At 48.3% G+C, this 20,633-nt stretch overlaps 2 protein-coding genes and 1 non-coding gene across 3 annotated transcripts in view; 2 read left to right on the forward strand and 1 right to left on the reverse strand.

Moving 5' to 3' along the window:
* LOC134741324 (WD repeat-containing protein 19) overlaps positions 1-7,037 on the forward strand; it is a 46,202-nt gene extending 39,165 nt beyond the window's left edge. The window contains exons 24-25 of the mRNA XM_063674074.1: positions 5,328-5,404; positions 6,252-7,037. Coding sequence (XP_063530144.1) covers positions 5,328-5,404; positions 6,252-6,363 — 189 coding nt within the window. The 3' untranslated portion in view covers positions 6,364-7,037. The remainder of the gene's footprint in view (positions 1-5,327; positions 5,405-6,251) is intronic.
* A 143-nt stretch (positions 7,038-7,180) lies between these two features.
* Trnat-cgu (transfer RNA threonine (anticodon CGU)) lies at positions 7,181-7,252 on the forward strand. Its single transcript has one exon. It is a non-coding gene; the product is annotated as a tRNA-Thr (tRNA).
* A 641-nt stretch (positions 7,253-7,893) lies between these two features.
* Positions 7,894-20,633, reverse strand: part of LOC134741745 (SH3 and multiple ankyrin repeat domains protein 3) — a 180,786-nt gene continuing 168,046 nt past the window's right edge. The window contains exons 16-26 of the mRNA XM_063674639.1: positions 19,749-19,835; positions 19,280-19,409; positions 18,889-19,012; positions 18,425-18,536; positions 16,980-17,128; positions 16,713-16,868; positions 16,446-16,601; positions 15,836-15,946; positions 15,155-15,270; positions 9,982-13,208; positions 7,894-9,658 (exon numbers count right to left, since the gene is read on the reverse strand). Of these exons, the coding sequence (XP_063530709.1) occupies positions 12,629-13,208; positions 15,155-15,270; positions 15,836-15,946; positions 16,446-16,601; positions 16,713-16,868; positions 16,980-17,128; positions 18,425-18,536; positions 18,889-19,012; positions 19,280-19,409; positions 19,749-19,835 (1,721 nt within the window). The 3' untranslated portion in view covers positions 7,894-9,658; positions 9,982-12,628. The remainder of the gene's footprint in view (positions 9,659-9,981; positions 13,209-15,154; positions 15,271-15,835; positions 15,947-16,445; positions 16,602-16,712; positions 16,869-16,979; positions 17,129-18,424; positions 18,537-18,888; positions 19,013-19,279; positions 19,410-19,748; positions 19,836-20,633) is intronic.

Consider the following 20,633-nt stretch of genomic DNA (forward strand, 5'->3'; position numbering starts at 1 on the left):
TGCGCCGCGCCCGTGCCCGCCGCCGCGCTCTCCTGCGCGCGCTGCGAGGCCACGCTGCCCATGTGCATAGCTACTGTGAGTGTAATAAGTGGAGTCGGCCGTGCCCGCAGTGCGCCGCGCCCGTGCCCGCCGCCGCGCTCTCCTGCGCGCGCTGCGAGGCCACGCTGCCCATGTGCATAGCTACTGTGAGTGTAATAAGTGGAGTCGGCCGTGCCCGCAGTGCGCCGCGCCCGTGCCCGCCGCCGCGCTCTCCTGCGCGCGCTGCGAGGCCACGCTGCCCATGTGCATAGCTACTGTGAGTGTAATAAGTGGAGTCGGCCGTGCCCGCAGTGTGCCGCGCCCGTGCCCGCCGCCGCGCTCTCCTGCGCGCGCTGCGAGGCCACGCTGCCCATGTGCATAGCTACTGTGAGTGTAATAAGTGGAGTCGGCCGTGCCCGCAGTGCGCCGCGCCCGTGCCCGCCGCCGCGCTCTCCTGCGCGCGCTGCGAGGCCACGCTGCCCATGTGCATAGCTACTGTGAGTGTAATAAGTGGAGTCGGCCGTGCCCGCAGTGCGCCGCGCCCGTGCCCGCCGCCGCGCTCTCCTGCGCGCGCTGCGAGGCCACGCTGCCCATGTGCATAGCTACTGTGAGTGTAATAAGTGGAGTCGGCCGTGCCCGCAGTGCGCCGCGCCCGTGCCCGCCGCCGCGCTCTCCTGCGCGCGCTGCGAGGCCACGCTGCCCATGTGCATAGCTACTGTGAGTGTAATAAGTGGAGTCGGCCGTGCCCGCAGTGCGCCGCGCCCGTGCCCGCCGCCGCGCTCTCCTGCGCGCGCTGCGAGGCCACGCTGCCCATGTGCATAGCTACTGTGAGTGTAATAAGTGGAGTCGGCCGTGCCCGCAGTGCGCCGCGCCCGTGCCCGCCGCCGCGCTCTCCTGCGCGCGCTGCGAGGCCACGCTGCCCATGTGCATAGCTACTGTGAGTGTAATAAGTGGAGTCGGCCGTGCCCGCAGTGCGCCGCGCCCGTGCCCGCCGCCGCGCTCTCCTGCGCGCGCTGCGAGGCCACGCTGCCCATGTGCATAGCTACTGTGAGTGTAATAAGTGGAGTCGGCCGTGCCCGCAGTGCGCCGCGCCCGTGCCCGCCGCCGCGCTCTCCTGCGCGCGCTGCGAGGCCACGCTGCCCATGTGCATAGCTACTGTGAGTGTAATAAGTGGAGTCGGCCGTGCCCGCAGTGCGCCGCGCCCGTGCCCGCCGCCGCGCTCTCCTGCGCGCGCTGCGAGGCCACGCTGCCCATGTGCATAGCTACTGTGAGTGTAATAAGTGGAGTCGGCCGTGCCCGCAGTGCGCCGCGCCCGTGCCCGCCGCCGCGCTCTCCTGCGCGCGCTGCGAGGCCACGCTGCCCATGTGCATAGCTACTGTGAGTGTAATAAGTGGAGTCGGCCGTGCCCGCAGTGCGCCGCGCCCGTGCCCGCCGCCGCGCTCTCCTGCGCGCGCTGCGAGGCCACGCTGCCCATGTGCATAGCTACTGTGAGTGTAATAAGTGGAGTCGGCCGTGCCCGCAGTGCGCCGCGCCCGTGCCCGCCGCCGCGCTCTCCTGCGCGCGCTGCGAGGCCACGCTGCCCATGTGCATAGCTACTGTGAGTGTAATAAGTGGAGTCGGCCGTGCCCGCAGTGCGCCGCGCCCGTGCCCGCCGCCGCGCTCTCCTGCGCGCGCTGCGAGGCCACGCTGCCCATGTGCATAGCTACTGTGAGTGTAATAAGTGGAGTCGGCCGTGCCCGCAGTGCGCCGCGCCCGTGCCCGCCGCCGCGCTCTCCTGCGCGCGCTGCGAGGCCACGCTGCCCATGTGCATAGCTACTGTGAGTGTAATAAGTGGAGTCGGCCGTGCCCGCAGTGCGCCGCGCCCGTGCCCGCCGCCGCGCTCTCCTGCGCGCGCTGCGAGGCCACGCTGCCCATGTGCATAGCTACTGTGAGTGTAATAAGTGGAGTCGGCCGTGCCCGCAGTGCGCCGCGCCCGTGCCCGCCGCCGCGCTCTCCTGCGCGCGCTGCGAGGCCACGCTGCCCATGTGCATAGCTACTGTGAGTGTAATAAGTGGAGTCGGCCGTGCCCGCAGTGCGCCGCGCCCGTGCCCGCCGCCGCGCTCTCCTGCGCGCGCTGCGAGGCCACGCTGCCCATGTGCATAGCTACTGTGAGTGTAATAAGTGGAGTCGGCCGTGCCCGCAGTGCGCCGCGCCCGTGCCCGCCGCCGCGCTCTCCTGCGCGCGCTGCGAGGCCACGCTGCCCATGTGCATAGCTACTGTGAGTGTAATAAGTGGAGTCGGCCGTGCCCGCAGTGCGCCGCGCCCGTGCCCGCCGCCGCGCTCTCCTGCGCGCGCTGCGAGGCCACGCTGCCCATGTGCATAGCTACTGTGAGTGTAATAAGTGGAGTCGGCCGTGCCCGCAGTGCGCCGCGCCCGTGCCCGCCGCCGCGCTCTCCTGCGCGCGCTGCGAGGCCACGCTGCCCATGTGCATAGCTACTGTGAGTGTAATAAGTGGAGTCGGCCGTGCCCGCAGTGTGCCGCGCCCGTGCCCGCCGCCGCGCTCTCCTGCGCGCGCTGCGAGGCCACGCTGCCCATGTGCATAGCTACTGTGAGTGTAATAAGTGGAGTCGGCCGTGCCCGCAGTGCGCCGCGCCCGTGCCCGCCGCCGCGCTCTCCTGCGCGCGCTGCGAGGCCACGCTGCCCATGTGCATAGCTACTGTGAGTGTAATAAGTGGAGTCGGCCGTGCCCGCAGTGCGCCGCGCCCGTGCCCGCCGCCGCGCTCTCCTGCGCGCGCTGCGAGGCCACGCTGCCCATGTGCATAGCTACTGTGAGTGTAATAAGTGGAGTCGGCCGTGCCCGCAGTGTGCCGCGCCCGTGCCCGCCGCCGCGCTCTCCTGCGCGCGCTGCGAGGCCACGCTGCCCATGTGCATAGCTACTGTGAGTGTAATAAGTGGAGTCGGCCGTGCCCGCAGTGCGCCGCGCCCGTGCCCGCCGCCGCGCTCTCCTGCGCGCGCTGCGAGGCCACGCTGCCCATGTGCATAGCTACTGTGAGTGTAATAAGTGGAGTCGGCCGTGCCCGCAGTGCGCCGCGCCCGTGCCCGCCGCCGCGCTCTCCTGCGCGCGCTGCGAGGCCACGCTGCCCATGTGCATAGCTACTGTGAGTGTAATAAGTGGAGTCGGCCGTGCCCGCAGTGCGCCGCGCCCGTGCCCGCCGCCGCGCTCTCCTGCGCGCGCTGCGAGGCCACGCTGCCCATGTGCATAGCTACTGTGAGTGTAATAAGTGGAGTCGGCCGTGCCCGCAGTGCGCCGCGCCCGTGCCCGCCGCCGCGCTCTCCTGCGCGCGCTGCGAGGCCACGCTGCCCATGTGCATAGCTACTGTGAGTGTAATAAGTGGAGTCGGCCGTGCCCGCAGTGCGCCGCGCCCGTGCCCGCCGCCGCGCTCTCCTGCGCGCGCTGCGAGGCCACGCTGCCCATGTGCATAGCTACTGTGAGTGTAATAAGTGGAGTCGGCCGTGCCCGCAGTGCGCCGCGCCCGTGCCCGCCGCCGCGCTCTCCTGCGCGCGCTGCGAGGCCACGCTGCCCATGTGCATAGCTACTGTGAGTGTAATAAGTGGAGTCGGCCGTGCCCGCAGTGCGCCGCGCCCGTGCCCGCCGCCGCGCTCTCCTGCGCGCGCTGCGAGGCCACGCTGCCCATGTGCATAGCTACTGTGAGTGTAATAAGTGGAGTCGGCCGTGCCCGCAGTGCGCCGCGCCCGTGCCCGCCGCCGCGCTCTCCTGCGCGCGCTGCGAGGCCACGCTGCCCATGTGCATAGCTACTGTGAGTGTAATAAGTGGAGTCGGCCGTGCCCGCAGTGCGCCGCGCCCGTGCCCGCCGCCGCGCTCTCCTGCGCGCGCTGCGAGGCCACGCTGCCCATGTGCATAGCTACTGTGAGTGTAATAAGTGGAGTCGGCCGTGCCCGCAGTGCGCCGCGCCCGTGCCCGCCGCCGCGCTCTCCTGCGCGCGCTGCGAGGCCACGCTGCCCATGTGCATAGCTACTGTGAGTGTAATAAGTGGAGTCGGCCGTGCCCGCAGTGCGCCGCGCCCGTGCCCGCCGCCGCGCTCTCCTGCGCGCGCTGCGAGGCCACGCTGCCCATGTGCATAGCTACTGTGAGTGTAATAAGTGGAGTCGGCCGTGCCCGCAGTGCGCCGCGCCCGTGCCCGCCGCCGCGCTCTCCTGCGCGCGCTGCGAGGCCACGCTGCCCATGTGCATAGCTACTGTGAGTGTAATAAGTGGAGTCGGCCGTGCAGCACTTGCCGCCCGATTAGCAACTATTGCTTGTGACTGTACAATTAGCTCCATGCATAAATTTATTTTTATTTTTGGATTCATAATTTATATCGTTGGAACACCGGAAATAATAAAAATACTTTTGTAAACCTTAACATTATTTTATTAAAAAATATTTAAAATGTTGAAAATTTTTGAGCGGTTGAAAGTGTTGAAACGCTCATAATTTTTGGCGCGAATTCGACAGAGCGTGATGACGTCACACGTTGGGCGGCCCAACTGACGTTTGCTACTAATGACACTAATCTGTCGAACGCGTGACGTCACGTGGCGTTTCGAGCGTTTCGCTCACTAGCTTTTCGCGGGCAAATTTTTGTACTTTTTATTTATAATTTTAAGTAATTAAATGTTAATTTAAAAACGGAAATGCATTTGTTACATGATATAACGGTAACAAACATCCGAATAAAACATTTCGTTCAAATATAAACTTCATGCATGAGGCTAATTGTACATACCAACAATGCGAGTTAAATAAAAGCTAAAAAAATCGACGCCGCAGAACGGCTAAGCGGGTGGAGTTTACAATGATCCGCACATGCTTTTATTTTCTTAACGAAACAAATGAAGAACAAATTAAAGTATTTGTAATAATATATTGTGTTATTTTAAGTAGAAACACGACTATACTAGTCCCACAGTAGTGTAGTAGTCGTTATCACAGTGAATTCACAATGGTCTTAAGCGCTAAAGACGCTTTTGGCGCTTAAGTCATTAATACCAAATTCCGCATTTTGAAAAATTTCCAAAAACTGGATCGAGAACATCCGGACACACGAAAGCAAAATGCCCGAGTCAAAACGTAGACCTTAGCTACGCTTCGGTCAATTATAAACCGAAATAAATGTACTTAGAAAAAGTGACCAAGTCCTCCAGGATCCAGGGCTGGACATTTATTTCGGTTGCTGGTACAAATATTTCTAAGTTGGATGTTACCGTGACTTTGTCACAGAGGTTTAAATTAGCAAATCGCTTTAATGTTGTGATATTGTTTGTTTCAGGGCCTACACATAGTGAAGGAAGACTTGACGGCGTGCCCCGAGTGCGACTTTCCCGCCATCTACTCTGAATTTACCGAGTAAGTAGAAATATTAGGTTTGCGTCGAACTACTAAGCATCGGAACTAATTTAGATGGTTCTTTCAACTGTAACGGTCCAGTTAAAAAAATACACGATTCAAGCCTCATCGTCTCTAGTCCTAAAAATTCTGCATTCTGTCTGTTTGTCTGTCTGTCTGTCTGTCTGTCTGTCTGTATGTCTTTCTGTCCGTCTGTCATAGCCTATTTTCTCCCAAACTAATTAAGTTAAAATTTGTTACACATATGTAAGCTTGTGACCCAAAAATGGACATGTAACGTAAACAAATTAATTTTAAACATGGGAGCCACTTTTGGGGGGTAAATGAAAAAAAAAAATAATGCTTTTCAAACTATATCGTGTTAAATATCAAATTAAAGAGTTTATTGTATCTCGAATATTTTTTTTAAATAATTTTAGGATAAACAGTTTAGAAGCTACTCACGAAAATAGGCAAAAAATGACCATTCCTGCCCCCTTTATCTCCGAAACTTCTAGGTCTAAAATTAAAAAAAAATACACAAAATAGTTCTTTATCTATAGATGACAGGAAAACCTATTAGAAATGTGCAGTCAAGCGTGAGTCGGACTTACTTAGTTTTTGATCCGACCCCGACGGGTTTTGTAAAGACAACTCACTCGCGTTTCACATAAAAAAATGCATTGTTAAAAATTCTGTAATGTTCCGTACGTTACAGAATTTTTAACAATGCATTTTTAACATAGGGTTTCCCTTGGAACCCTTGGAAAGTCCGACTCGCACTTCACCAGTTTTTTTTTCAAATTATGCAACCGCAACAAAATGCTAATCATGTCAGTGCATTCAAATATATCTATTTGTTTCCCAGATTGCTTCAAGAAGAAGGCAAATGTCCGATGTGCGGTGAGAACGTCGACCATCGACGTCTCGTCAAGATAGACGACGTGTCGGCTTATATGGATCTCAACATCACTGATTAAGGTGCCAAGGATATAGGGATGTGGACCATTGAGAAAGGTACAGCATGTTGCTACGATCACTTACTAATCCGCTGCATTAGCTCAGATGGTGTGGGCACGTCCTTCGAATGGATGACAACCGCTTGCCTAAAGCTGTTCTCTACTGAGTTGGCGGTGGGTAAGGAAGCACGGTGGTCAGCACCTGCGCTACAAGGACGTGCTCAAACGGCATCTGAGCGCTTGCGCCATCGACCCCGAGCGTTGGGAGGAGCTTGCTGGAAGATCATCTTGAAGTTCTACCATCCATAATGGTGTCAAAACATTTGAAGATGGCCTCACAAGCCTATACGTATAACGCAGTGGCCACCTTTAGTGTAACGCGTGAAATAGAGCATTTAAGAGCCAGTTCGGTCACGAGCTTACGCTAGACAACGTCCATAATGTTTAGGGTCGCCGTCATCGAAAACAATCACTTAAATTATAAACTGAAATAGATGTCATATGCTAAAGAAAAAGTGACTAAGCCCTTCAGTGGCGGAGGCCGGGTTCGAACCGGCGTGATCAGCTTCGCGGAACTCCCTGGACCTCTAGGCCACCCCTTCACGGCGGTACGCACCCAATTTCACGATTATATGTCATCTTAGAAAGACTAGGCTACTAGACTATACCTACTATGTATACGAAAATAAATTGATTTGTTCCCAAATTTGTAATGATCACTTTAGTTCGTTGAGTTTCATCTAAACTGAAATAGATAACATACACTAAACAAAAAGTGACCAATCCACCGGTGGCCGAGGCGGGAAACGAACCTGCGTCTTCAGCCGGCCGGCGGGGTGGCCGGGTGGTCTAGTGGTCAGGACATTAGCCGCGTAAGCTGAAGACGCGGGTTCAATTCCCGCCTCGGCCACCGGTGGACTTGGTCACTTTTTCTTTAGTGTATATTGTCTATTTCAGTTTATAATTTATATATAGTAGTGGTGAGACTACGTAAAAAACACAAATCAAACGACATTTCATAAAATAATTTGATTTGTCCCTAGTTGGAGTTTATTATAGTAAAGATTTAATTCTGCCTATTTAGGTTTTCTGCAGAAATGATGTGATTTTCATCCGTCCAATTGATTATTATAATATTTTGGTTATTGATAATGTGATGTTGTAAGTGGTTAAGTAACTTACTTATTAGTTATTATTATCCGTCCATTTTTATATATGTTAAGTTAGCTTAGATTGTACATGTAATGTATTGATGGTTGATCACAATGATCACAATGTATTGTGTCCTAAATAAAATAAAGAAATCGCCGTAAAACCCTAAACTGACAAATTTTACTGATTCCCAAGCTAACCCTTTGAATGCCATGCCCTGTAAGTAAGTAGTGCCGAGCTACTAACAATGGCGATGTATGCAGCTCGGGTGCGCGCGAGCCACCCCTCGCCCCTCACACCCCGAACGATTGCCCTGTCTAGCTCTAGACGGCTTCGACGAATGACGGTATTGTTTTATAGACTGTGCCTAAAGGTATATAGTAAATAAAATACAACAAATAGTGATGAAACATTTAATTTTTCATTTGAAAGTATACCAAATTGTAATTATACGTCCGATACTGAGATTCAAATGAAACGCAAAACACGATGGTATTATACAAAATTACTTTCGGAACTACCACGGGTGAAAGTCGCACGATTCTCGCTCGCCCATACCGACGAGCGAGAAAGGAGCGAGTATTTCTCCATTGGTAGGCCCGCCCTATGCTCATTTATCCTACAATCAAATATTGCCCTAATATAATTACCACTACCTAGCTATATCTTAAGTAGAAAATACATTTATACAACTTAAAATAATGACAAGACGATTATAACGAAATAATGAACAATAAATTGTGCTAATAATACAATGGAGGCTATAACCCGTCTGACGCTACGTCGCCAGCTAGAATTAACTAGAATATGATAGATGTCCATGACGTATGTAACTATAGTGGCGAGCCGCTTAAAGGACAGAAGCTATGATGTTAGTGTCTAGGCCAGTGGTTCTCAAACTTTTTTGGTGACTTAACCCTTTTGGAAAGCGAAATATTTGACGAAGTCCCAAATTAAAAATGTTCGTTCGTCACTATTGAACTGTGGACCAGACATATAGAAGAACGGGCTATTGAGTTTTTTTTTTCGTTTTTTCTCGCGGAGCCCCCACAGAGGCTTTGCGGAGAGTCTAGGCAATCGATTTGACAAATAAGAAAACTGTTAAACCACCCAACTTGTTCAAAATTTTCCAATGGAATGGAATGGAATATCTTTGTTTAGGTGTAAAATAACTGATAAGTATTTGAAAGACGCAGTTCTAAGGCATATTATTTTCATGAATGGAAGAAAAAACGCAGACAAAACGGAAAAGAACATTGATAGATATTTATACATAATAACTTATTTAATCTTTGTACCATAGTTATATTATTGTACCATGTTTAAGTCACTCGCGCGACATGTTTCGGAGAGCCTAGGTCTCCTTTCTCAAGCACTAATAGTGCGAGCAGCGTTCACGACGACCGTGTATTGCGTACTGCCGCTAATGATAATAATAATAATGGTAATGATTTAATGTTAGTATGTCTCACAACAGTTTAAATTCGATTATTGTACCATGGTTGGGTGGCTTTACGTTAACATTTGATTTATTTTATATATGACATGAATACTTCATCACTATCACGATCGTAATCGTGATCATTAATCGTATCGTAATCGTTAAATAAAAACGACCTTATTACACGGTACTGAGGTCCATCGTGTAAGAATTCGGTACCAAGCGTTAGTAGTCGCGTAGTATAGCAAAAGTTAGTTACAATTTTACAAATACTACATTATCAGGCATCGTAAACTGCGAGCGAAATCCATTGAAATGACGTATGACAACCAGTTAGCTAGTACTTCAATGGATTTCGCTCGCAGTTTACGATGCCTGTACATTATACTCAAAGATCTCTTTCGGCCAGACATCTTAACATAAAAAAAATTGAAAATTAGACGAAAGGTACAGTAATTAAAATAATTTCTTATTCATGTACAAGAAACGCTCGCACGCACTATTCGTTACATACTTCACCGAACACAATTTCATCGAAGTTCTTCCATCGAACAGTTATAATATAAATGGAAATTAAAAGTTCTTATGCTCTGGTCCATAAGGGCTATAATTTCCAATCGATTACGATATATAACACCGACAGAGAACTATAATGATTTTATTAATTCTACGCTACCGAGACGGGCGAACGTTAAACGAAACTTGAAAACTCAATATAAACTGCTCGCTTATAAGGGAAGAATAGCTATTGACAGTAGGCACTTTTTTCATACAATTTCCATTTCGGGACAAAACGTTATCCACTAACTAAATATTAACAAATCACTTTGATTTTGATGTCGATCGCTTCAGCATAATATATTCTAGGTTCATAGGTTTCGCTTTAAAAAAATATTATTTTTTGTATTGCAAATTTTGAAAAAAGGAAAATCCTATAAACCTACTTTTTCATTGTGTCAATAACATACTAAAAAATCATGGAGAATGGAAAATGTTTAAAAGTGGAAAAAGTTTTCTCTTTTTGTATGGACGAGTACGAGCTATACTTCCCTCTTAACATAAAGCTCTTTTTAGCTGCACATATTTCACTAAATTATTAGGCAGTATTTAAGAAAGTTGGTTTCTCTTTAACAAATATAAGGCAGACGAATAGTTTCGACATCGTAATTGCATAAAATAAGGCTAAGAAATTGCACATTAGTTGTTCTTATTAAGAACATTTTTCTAAATGTCAGTTTTATATTTGTAAAGAGATTCGCCATGACTATTTGTAGGCGAAGTTATAGCAAACATAAACATATATAGATACACTCATTGGTGTTATATCTCGATGAGCCGCCATAATATCTGTGCGGCCAACAACACACACTATACTTAAACCCTTCCAGCACTTTTTCCACTCGATAATTCGTAGATTTAACAATTTAGTATTTCTATAAAGACTTTGTGTTATAATGTATGTAGTGAGTTTTTTTTTACTATACCTAGTAAATTCCATGAAAATAGGGAGTACTACTGCAATGTTCAGAGTGCAGCACTATCAGCACAAACCGTAAACCAAATAGTAACATATATTATGCATATATTGTTATGCCGTAAACAGGTTTTGACAAGTTTTCACAGATTATGTTACGATTAAATATAACATTGATGCATCAAAACGGTTTATTTACTGTTTGTGCTAGTAGCGCCCCCTACGCAGAGTTTTGCGTTATCTTCCCTATTATATATACATAATGTTGTTGTGTTGTGTTGTAGTGGAATAGGTGCCTAGGTTCGTAGAGGTTATATCTACAGATATCTAAATGACGGGTTTGATTTCAAAATGTACAATAATGGAACGGATGAAACTACGTCGGGGGCAAGCGTCGAGCAACACATGCCGTCAAAAGAGCAGACTAGCAGTGAATAAGTATAATATGTTGCATATTATAATATATCATATGTTGTAGAATATAATAATATGTTGGACGCAGGCGGTAAGCCAGGCCGGACGAATAGAATCAAGTCTGTTCCCACTCATTTAATTGTCAGTTCTATTAGAACTATGTGGGATTTTTTTATTCTCAGTAGTTCTTTAAAATATTTTCAATATGACGGTCAAACTAAATTAAAGTAACCGGTGAAGCTGTGGGAATTTCGTAGTAGTAATGCTAAAAAAATATCGTTTAAATTATAAAACTAAACGGCTTATAAGAAATAATCTCACTAGCATGACCAAAGGAAATAATATGTCCTTAGAACTACTGGATAAAAATCGAACTAGTTCTGGCAAAATTAGAACTAGTGAGAAAAGACCTACATATATATATTTTTAATAATGTCGTTTCATATTAACACAGCGCGGTTTATATTATTTTAAAATATACGAATATGTTCATAAATATCATGTTTATTTAATAAATATTTATGTTCTCAGCTGGCCGGATACCTTTGTATAAATAATCTCGCTAGTCCACTCTTTTAAACTTAAGGATTAGCTCTCGTTAATTATTTACAGTAATATATATAAAAATACTTTTAAAATCATAGACACGATGGCACTTGGTTGTAATGTTAAGAAGGCTAGGAAATAAATATACAAATAAAACTAATGAACGGAATACGAACCGTAATTTGACACGTCGGAGGTTTAAGAACAAAGTTAACAATTAAATAAAACCGATTTATATCAAATTGAAATTTTACACCTACTGGGAATGTATAAAAATTAGAATCAACTATAGGTATCAATGTAACTCCTCAACAATAAATACTATAATTCTTTGGTTTCATTTTAGTCGTTTGCTTACAAAAGGTCTGCTTACATTAACATTTCATTTGCAAAAGAATTTTATGGATAAAATCTGCGCGCGTTGCGTGCGACTATACATAAGTTGAAATACAATACAATTATCTATAGGTACATACTTAGGTGAACATCATTTCAGCTTTGCGTTTTAAATAGATGCTTTCGTATGGCGCATGAGTGCCCAGCTTAGATGCTGAAAAATTACACCAAATGTGTACGAAATAAGATGTCTTGTAATTTATTAAGGCAAAGCTGAAATGATTTCCATATAAAGATTGCGACAAGAAACCTTGCATTTGGCACTATGAGTCTCAATGTGAGCTCGATCGACGGTCCTATCGTACTACCGAGGCTACCCTACACCGCTATACCTGTAGTGTCGCCGAGAGCCTACGAAGGTAAGATTAGAAATGCTCTCGAACGTCTATTCATAAGATTTGTTGGTGTTCACACCATACTACACTAGGAAAGAACCTAATGATCAGTTCCTGTAAAACGAAATCAGGAGGAAAGATCGTCTGCCGCTAGTATGGTGCGGTACGATGCATAGGTAGGCCGGGGCCTACATAAAACTCCAGTCAGACATGCAGTCCGAGTGGAGATGCTCCATCAGACAGGCCTCATAGAAAATCCCAAGAAGATATCATGCTTCTCGCGTTAGATGTTAGAGGGGTTAAAAAAACTTAGGTCCGTCAGAATCGGCACGGTTAAGTGCCAGTTGCACCACCCGCACTTGACAGACTGATCAACGACACCCGGCGCGCCGCGGCGGTTTACTATGAAACTTTCCATACAATAAAATTTAGCGAACTCTTTAACGATGACAAACAGTTTGGCGCAGCCGACCCTACATCTGGGCGGGATTAATTAAACTCGGCCCCATCCGACAACGCGGCGTTCGTTTACTGCAGCTGCGCTCGCTTGGGCACGGCGGCGACGACGCGCACCCGGTCGCTGAACTGCGGCGGCGGCGCCAGCACGGGCGCCGCGTCGGGCGCGCCGGCCGGCTCCTCGGGCGGCGGCGGCAGCGCGGTCAGCGACACGGCCTCCCGCCCCCCGCACCCGCGCCGACCCGGCGCCTTCTCCGGGTCCACCCCCAGCCGCTCCGCCGCCGACTTGCCGCGCCCTATCGACCCGCGCAGCAGCGCCGCCGTGGCTCGCTTGCGCGTCAGCGAGTTGTGCCGCTGCATGGCCGGCGGCGTCGCCAGGCTCTCCGACGAGCTGTGCACCGGCTCCGTGCTGATGACGTCGTTGGACGATTTCACCTGAACCGAGCTGCAGAACGACACCTTGTCGCGTCGCGGCGGCTTCGCCTGCGCCTCCTGGTCGGACGACACGCCGGACGACGAGTTGTCGCCGTCGTCGCGCTCGGCCGACAGCTCGTCGCCGCACGACTTGGACGACTTCAGTCGCGTCCGGATCTTCTGGATCTCGTCCACTGAGAACGAGTGCTGCATCGAGCTGGAGCCTGAGCTGCTTCCGCTGGAATTAAAAAGGACACGTATTAAAGTCTCTCGCTTGTGGCTTCACTTTTGATCCTTTAAATTCATATTCAAATTCATCAAAGCGACACACCTTTATGGCCTCTGTTAGGGCGCCGATTGTTTTTTAATCTATATGCTTTTAGTAGTTACTTAAGGCTATCGATTGTTTCTAGGTAGAAGTAGATATCCCATTTGTCTCCGCAACATAAGCAAGAAGCCGACGGCATTAACCATATTAATTTTTACCTCTTTAACACATATCTAACAGCAAATCCAAGGTACAAATAAATGAGAACAGAACTAGTTCCCACTTCCCTCTGATTCTGGTGGGAAAGCACGAAGCGGGAACAAAATGGAATATTTTTTCCTCTTTTCGGACGGGTGAGTGAAATCCTGTTGTATACTGGTAGATAAGTTTCGAACGTCGTATACCTACTCTGGCATTGGATCTTAAGTCTGAGAAGTGTCACTGAGAGCCACGAAAATAATCAATCTAATTTTACTCAAGGCCATATAAATGAATAAAATATTGACAGGAAAAGTAGAACAAAGTAAATGCCAAATATTAATTAGAGTTAAGTACAGTCAAGTTTAAAAATATGGGTCCACGCAACTTACTCAATAATATGTCCCATTGCCCATAGCTCTTAATTCGCCGACATAAGAGCTACTTATGGGACATATTTTTAAGCAACTTGTGTGAATTTTTTAGGCCCGACTGTACATACTACATACACATATTAATTAGCAGTAAGCTCAGTTTCACTTCTCGACAGATTTCGCAACCCACACTGGGCGAACTCATGCCATAGTGTTTTTCCCATAAAGTAGAAAATAGGACAGGAAGATGATGACATAAGTAAATGGGTGGCAAATGGATGGTTCACTAACTGAAATATAAGAAGAAACTCCTATAAAAATGCGTAAACCGTGGTGATGTTGCAATATAATTTATATTCGTATGACTGTATTAGAACGACTACAGGACAAATGATGAGAAACAATTTAGGTGATACAGGAACACAAAAGCATTTCCCCAAGAACACAAATAAAAATAAATAAAATATACCTTGTCAGATTTTGCAATTTGAATTCGAATACTATAGATATGAGTTTTCGCCATCGATTTCATAGATTGTAGCGTATATTGGTGTCCTGAAATTGTAAATGAGAAATATTGTCTTCTTTCTAAATGTTCAAAATAAAAATTAAGCAGCGCCACGAGTGTCATGACTCAGAAATATATCACTATGCAAATCGGACATATCCTCATACCTACCTAGTATTATGTACGAAATGTTAGTTGCAGGGAGGTAGTAACAACACAGTTAGTTACTTTAGTATTCCAACCCATTAACTGTCCAACAGTAACCCGTTTGCTTGGAAATAAACTAATAGGTATTACTATAATGTGACTATAATACATATAATATAAGTTCCAAGTCATATTAATTTATATTAAGTTTTCAATTGAGGAAGTTTTAAGTTTTCAACTGTCCAACGCGCACGATCGTTATTGGAAAGGTGCGAAGTCGGCGGAGGGAGAAGTGGCGCTGATTGTCACAAATACACGTAAACTTATGGAATGTCAAACATTTATGGTAGCGGCAGCCGTTAGAACTAATTTTACTTCATAAGATTTCATGTAGAAAAGCCGACAAAATGAGGGCAGCATCAGTCGTGCACCTAGCGTATATTTGATGCATGGGTAGGTAGATAGGTTGATTCACGAAAGCTGGCACGAATGGAATGAACGAAACTTTCATTGTACGAGTGACACCTGTATCGGTAAACAGAGCCACCATTTATTGGTAAATGTGATACACACATTGAACGCACACACACACACACATAGATTTTCATTCACTCATTCATTCCATTCGTGCCAGCTCTTGTGAATCGACCTGTACATATAGGTATATTATTTAACGACAGTGTATTTACCTGGCATTGCTGTTGGCACTGGTTTCGGCGGGCGGCTCCTTGGGCTTCGGCGCGTCGTCGTCCGACTCCGACATGCTGTAGTCGGGCTCCGGGATCGGCGGCGCCGGCGTCGAGTTCTGCAACACGCCATGTTGGAAATAAGTCAAGCTTTCCGGTGAAACTTCAAAATGGCGAAGACGTCTCGAGAATGTTTTTGTTTTTCCTCATTAATTAATATATTTGATGTTTAAACCGCAAATCAAAATCTAACCAAAATATTGAGAAATTGAATTCGACAAGGACCTTATAAATGACAGTTAAAATGGCCTAAAGTCCTCAGATTTATACAGTAAGTTGTGGCATACTGCATAGCCAGCAATGAACGGTCTGTTCAGTGTCGGTGTCGTCTGTCTGTCGTGACCTGTCTTGTTTTGTCTTGTCGTCTTTAAATTTAAAATGTCTGACGTTACAAATGTGTAAGTCAGTCGGCCAGTCAGTAGACGTCAGGCCACCACGGATGTGACGCTATTTTTTAACACTTCTGATAAAGCTAAGAAGCCTATATTTGGCATGATAACGTTTGATAACTTAGCTTTAAATTCTGCGGTATGTAATACAGATATTTTTTTCAAGTTATTAAGGTAGCTGCGTCCCCGATAAAGTAGATATTTTTGTGAAATCCTAGTGGTATTGAGTCGGTACCTGTCGCACGACACCGTGCGCGTTGAACGGCTGCGCGTAGTGCGCCGCCTCCTCGGCCGAGTGCGCGCGCGCCGGGCCCGCCCACGACCGCAGCGACGCAGACTTGCGCACCTGGATACATGCTCGTATTATTTTCCTATATTATATCAGGGGACGTCAGCCAGCGAGGCGGATGTCATATCAAAGGTTCATACAAATATAGACAGAAAGTAAACAGATGCGTGCGCTTTCGATTTTCAACCCTTATTATACCTTCTAATCGTCTATGTTAAGCGTTAGACAGAAGTATCCTTAGGATGTAAACCGAATGGACGCTCCATTAGGGGATGACCAGCAAGACGTCTGGCGCGACGTCCATGTTTAACAAAAAGCTCGATGCTACTCGTACGTTTGCTACTGAGGCTGTACATCAGTACCTACAGGTTTAGTCCACGCATGAAAACCGTGAAATGAGGCGAGGGGCTGAGGAAGCGGGACAATGTGCCCTTCGACCGGATATCAGGCGCGGGGGCTCGGAGGGCAAACGGAGATTCATGCTTTCTTCGGTATTCGCGCCCTAGGTCGCGGGGGGAGGCGTACAGCTTGGCGCTGTCGGAGGGGCGGAACTCACCGTGCCGGGCGCGGCCTGGCGGTAGGCGACGGGCCCCAGGTCGCGGGGGGAGGCGTACAGCTTGGCGCTGTCGGAGGGGCGGAACTCACCGTGCCGGGCGCGGCCTGGCGGTAGGCGACGGGCCCCAGGTCGCGGGGGGAGGCGTACAGCTTGGCGCTGTCGGAGGGGCGGAACTCACCGTGCCGGGCGCGGCCTGGCGGTAGGCGACGGGCCCCAGGTCGCGGGGGGAGGCGTACAGCTTGGCGCTGTCGGAGGGGCGGAACTCACCGTGCCGGGCGCGGCCTGGCGGTAGGCGACGGGCCCCAGGTCGCGGGGGGAGGCGTACAGCTTGGCGCTGTCGGAGGGGCGGAACTCACCGTGCCGGGCGCGGCCTGGCGGTAGGCGACGGGCCCCAGGTCGCGGGGGGAGGCGTACAGCTTGGCGCTGTCGGAGGGGCGGAACTCACCGTGCCGGGCGCGGCCTGGCGGTAGGCGACGGGCCCCAGGTCGCGGGGGGAGGCGTACAGCTTGGCGCTGTCGGAGGGGCGGAACTCACCGTGCCGGGCGCGGCCTGGCGGTAGGCGACGGGCCCCAGGTCGCGGGGGGAGGCGTACAGCTTGGCGCTGTCGGAGGGGCGGAACGACGACGCCGGCGCGCCAGGCGGCGGCGGCGGCGGGTGCGCCGGCGGCGGGACGCGACCGGGACCTGGAAACGGAAACACTCATTATGATTCGGAATTTAAATTACATTTTTACAAGTCTGTTTATTAAATTCTATTGCGTGTGCTTTAATTACACTTGACAAATAGGGTATTTGACTGTATTTAAAATCAATTATTTTACACCATGCATGAAATAAAGCACCAGAAGATTAATAGAAAAACGTAGACAGCAGTTATTTTTAGACACAATTTCTATTTTAAAACCCGTGTAAAACAATAAAGAGTAGGTAATTTGATTGTGACTAGTGTTTCATATAAATTCCATAGTAGCAAAATCGTTTTGACAGTTCGAAAAAAGAAGCTGATTTGACTGGTAGTCAAATACCCTATTTTTAATGTTGGTATTGATGTTTAATCTACAAACATTAATTTTGATGTTAACGGGTAACGTTTCAACCGACTATCTATCGCGGTTTTAAGGATTGTCTTTTAAACAAATCTCACTGATTACCGCCGATCCATTGGCAGACTTTGAAGGCTATATAAATTTTTTAATTACTATTTAAGAGGCCGGTGTCGATTTTAGTCGCAAAAATGTAAAATTGATAGATTTAGTCGGTGAAATTGTACACCTTTTGTTACCTAATTGAAATAACAAGTACTGGTTTCTATTAGCACGTCTTCTTATCTTGCCTTTTATCAGATAATTTTTTTGAAAAGAGACACTAAATTAGTGATGATTTTTTTTCTGATGGACGTTTAGGTAAACTTTCTCCAGGAATTCAATTTTCTCCAGGAATTACTTCAAAAAAGTGACAATTTCTCTGAAAATCGACTTAATTTCAACGTAATCTTGATAATTAAACAATCTACAACCTTTGCTGAAACTATTCTTATACATCAATTTGTATAATTTACCACCATAATTTTTTGATGAATTTTTAAAAACTGCCCCTTCTCTTTATATATTACCGGTGACGCACGCTCGCGAGCTCATTATTAAAAGCAAGGCAAGATGAGAAGACGTGCTAATAGAAACCATTAATACTTGTTATTTAGATATTACGTAACAAAACGTGTATAATTTCAACGACTAAATCTATCAATTTTACATTTTTGCTCCAAAATCGACACCGGCCTCTTAATTTGACATCGCAGTGCATCCCGCGAGCACTAATTTCTAAGCACGAGCGTTTTAAAGTAGATAAAAAATTATTTAAGTTTTTTTAAAGTTCTAAAAGGTTTCTGGAGCAACGAACCCTAAAATTTTATTCCGATAAACGTAAGAACTTGTAAATCTTAACCTTAATATAATGTAACTATACTAAAGTATACCGTACCATGCACGTCTTCGCTGGAGCGGGTACGCAGCGGTTGCGCGGTGAGCTCCGCCGCGAGGTCGGGCGTAGAGTGGAAATCGCGTCGCAGCGATCCCTGCGATTTGCTCAGCAGCTGGAGTGGAAACAAGCATTCTGAATACTCCAGTAATACAGAGTGATTTTTTTATAAATGCAATTTTAGATCCACACGCAAAAACCTTGTCTATAAGCAGGGACGTACAGCCTCCAGCAGAAGTTTCATAGCGGGTGAGGTGTTCATGACATGAGCACAAAGTTATTGCTAAGATATTATGTGCATTTTTTCTTTGAACCTTAAGGGCTCCCTCAAAATTATCCTAAAATCTCCCCTCGACATCTGCCGATAAAACTGTCATTATAGTAGGTATCTGGAATATAACGAGCCGCCCTGGGACGCCAACAGCGTTACACGGCGCCGCTGCAAACAAACATAATGCACAGCGTACCTTGCCGCGGCGCTTCATCTCGGCCACAGAGGCGTAGACGCGATTCGGCCGCGCCGGCGAGTACGGCGGCGACGCCGAGCCGCTCTGGAACGCTGATCGCGTCATCATTGCGTTGTTGCCGCCGCTGCGGACAAAAATTATGGTCAGACACACAGAATTCGAAAGAGTAAAGTGACAGTTACGGCATTTCATGAGATTATCGTGTTATTAGTCAATTTTGTGCAAAATTGTGTTCCTAGGGTGAACGGGTCAGTCACCCGTGAACATGATGCATGTAACTGCGTCGAAATATCGGGAGCTCACCAATAATACAAAAGGTAATCATGGTCTATATCCCGGTCAATATAAGTCTAGTGAAACTAACCGTGAATCATTCAAAACTCTAACTCACATGGTGTCAGCGTCGGCTTGTCTTTGAAACAACTCTTCTAGCTCCGCGGCCGTGATGCGGCCGGACGCCGGACGCTGCCGGATGGACGCCGTGCGCGGCGCCACCGGCGTGCCGGATTGCGGTGTGCCGTCTGCAAAGCAATATTAAGGTTATGTTTATATATAGGTATTGGATTGAAAGGATTGTAAAATCCTTTCCATTCCATTCCATTCCATTATATTCTATTCTACACTAGGCTTCTAATGTTATCCCGGAACAAACTATTAGAAACATAAGAAAACTCCGAAATGCCCCTGCTGACAGAACCAAACAGCTGAGTTCCTAGTTGAATATAAGAATTTAGCCTCGTTTCGTTCGCTCCTTCGATCACATAGTACCCTAATTCTACTTATTTACAAGATTTTGCATCTAATCTAATGTTATTATGCTTTAACAATTTACTGACCACAATTTGTAGAAGTAAACTCACTGTTACTGTGTTGTACCGACTCCGCCGATGAGGACTTGCCAGCCACGCTGAGGGGCTCGCAGTTCTCTTCCTTTTCGCCGCCATTTTCTGCCAATTTCATAAAATTACATTAGTTTGTTTTGGTTACATTGTGTTTCATGTACAGTCAGAATCACATTAAAACAAATTTATTCTTACTTCTATGTAACTGTAGTGGAATCAAAAATCGTCAATCATGTAGTTGGCTGTACTTGTAAGCGGGCGGAAAAATAACCTTAATATCAAAATCCCGCTGTTACAACATTACATGTTCTCGTGTGTCTCCTCAACTCAAGTTAACCGCGCTCCCGTGGCCGATAGCTACCGCGCAGCATGCAGACAGTAGGTAGGTACAGTGTACAGTAGTATAGTTACCGAGGCCGGCCACCATGGAGCGGGTGCGCGCGCGGCCCACGCTGAGCGCCGTGCGCGGGTCGCGGCGCCTCGGTGCCGATACCTACGGCGCAGCATGCAGGCAGTAGGTAGGTACAGGAGCATAGTTACCGAGGCCGGCCACCATGGAGCGGGCGCGCGCGCGGCCCACGCTGAGCGCCGTGCGCGGGTCGCGGCGCCTCGGTGCCGATACCTACGGCGCAGCATGCAGACAGTAGGTAGGTACAGGAGCATAGTTACCGAGGCCGGCCACCATGGAGCGGGCGCGCGCGCGGCCCACGCTGAGCGCCGTGCGCGGGTCGCGGCGCCTCGGTGCCGATACCTACGGCGCAGCATGCAGGCAGTAGGTAGGTACAGGAGCATAGTTACCGAGGCCGGCCACCATGGAGCGGGCGCGCGCGCGGCCCACGCTGAGCGCCGTGCGCGGGTCGCGGCGCCTCGGTGCCGATACCTACGGCGCAGCATGCAGACAGT

Source organism: Cydia strobilella, chromosome 5 (genome assembly GCF_947568885.1).
Source record: "Cydia strobilella chromosome 5, ilCydStro3.1, whole genome shotgun sequence".
Classification (NCBI taxonomy): domain Eukaryota; kingdom Metazoa; phylum Arthropoda; class Insecta; order Lepidoptera; family Tortricidae; genus Cydia; species Cydia strobilella.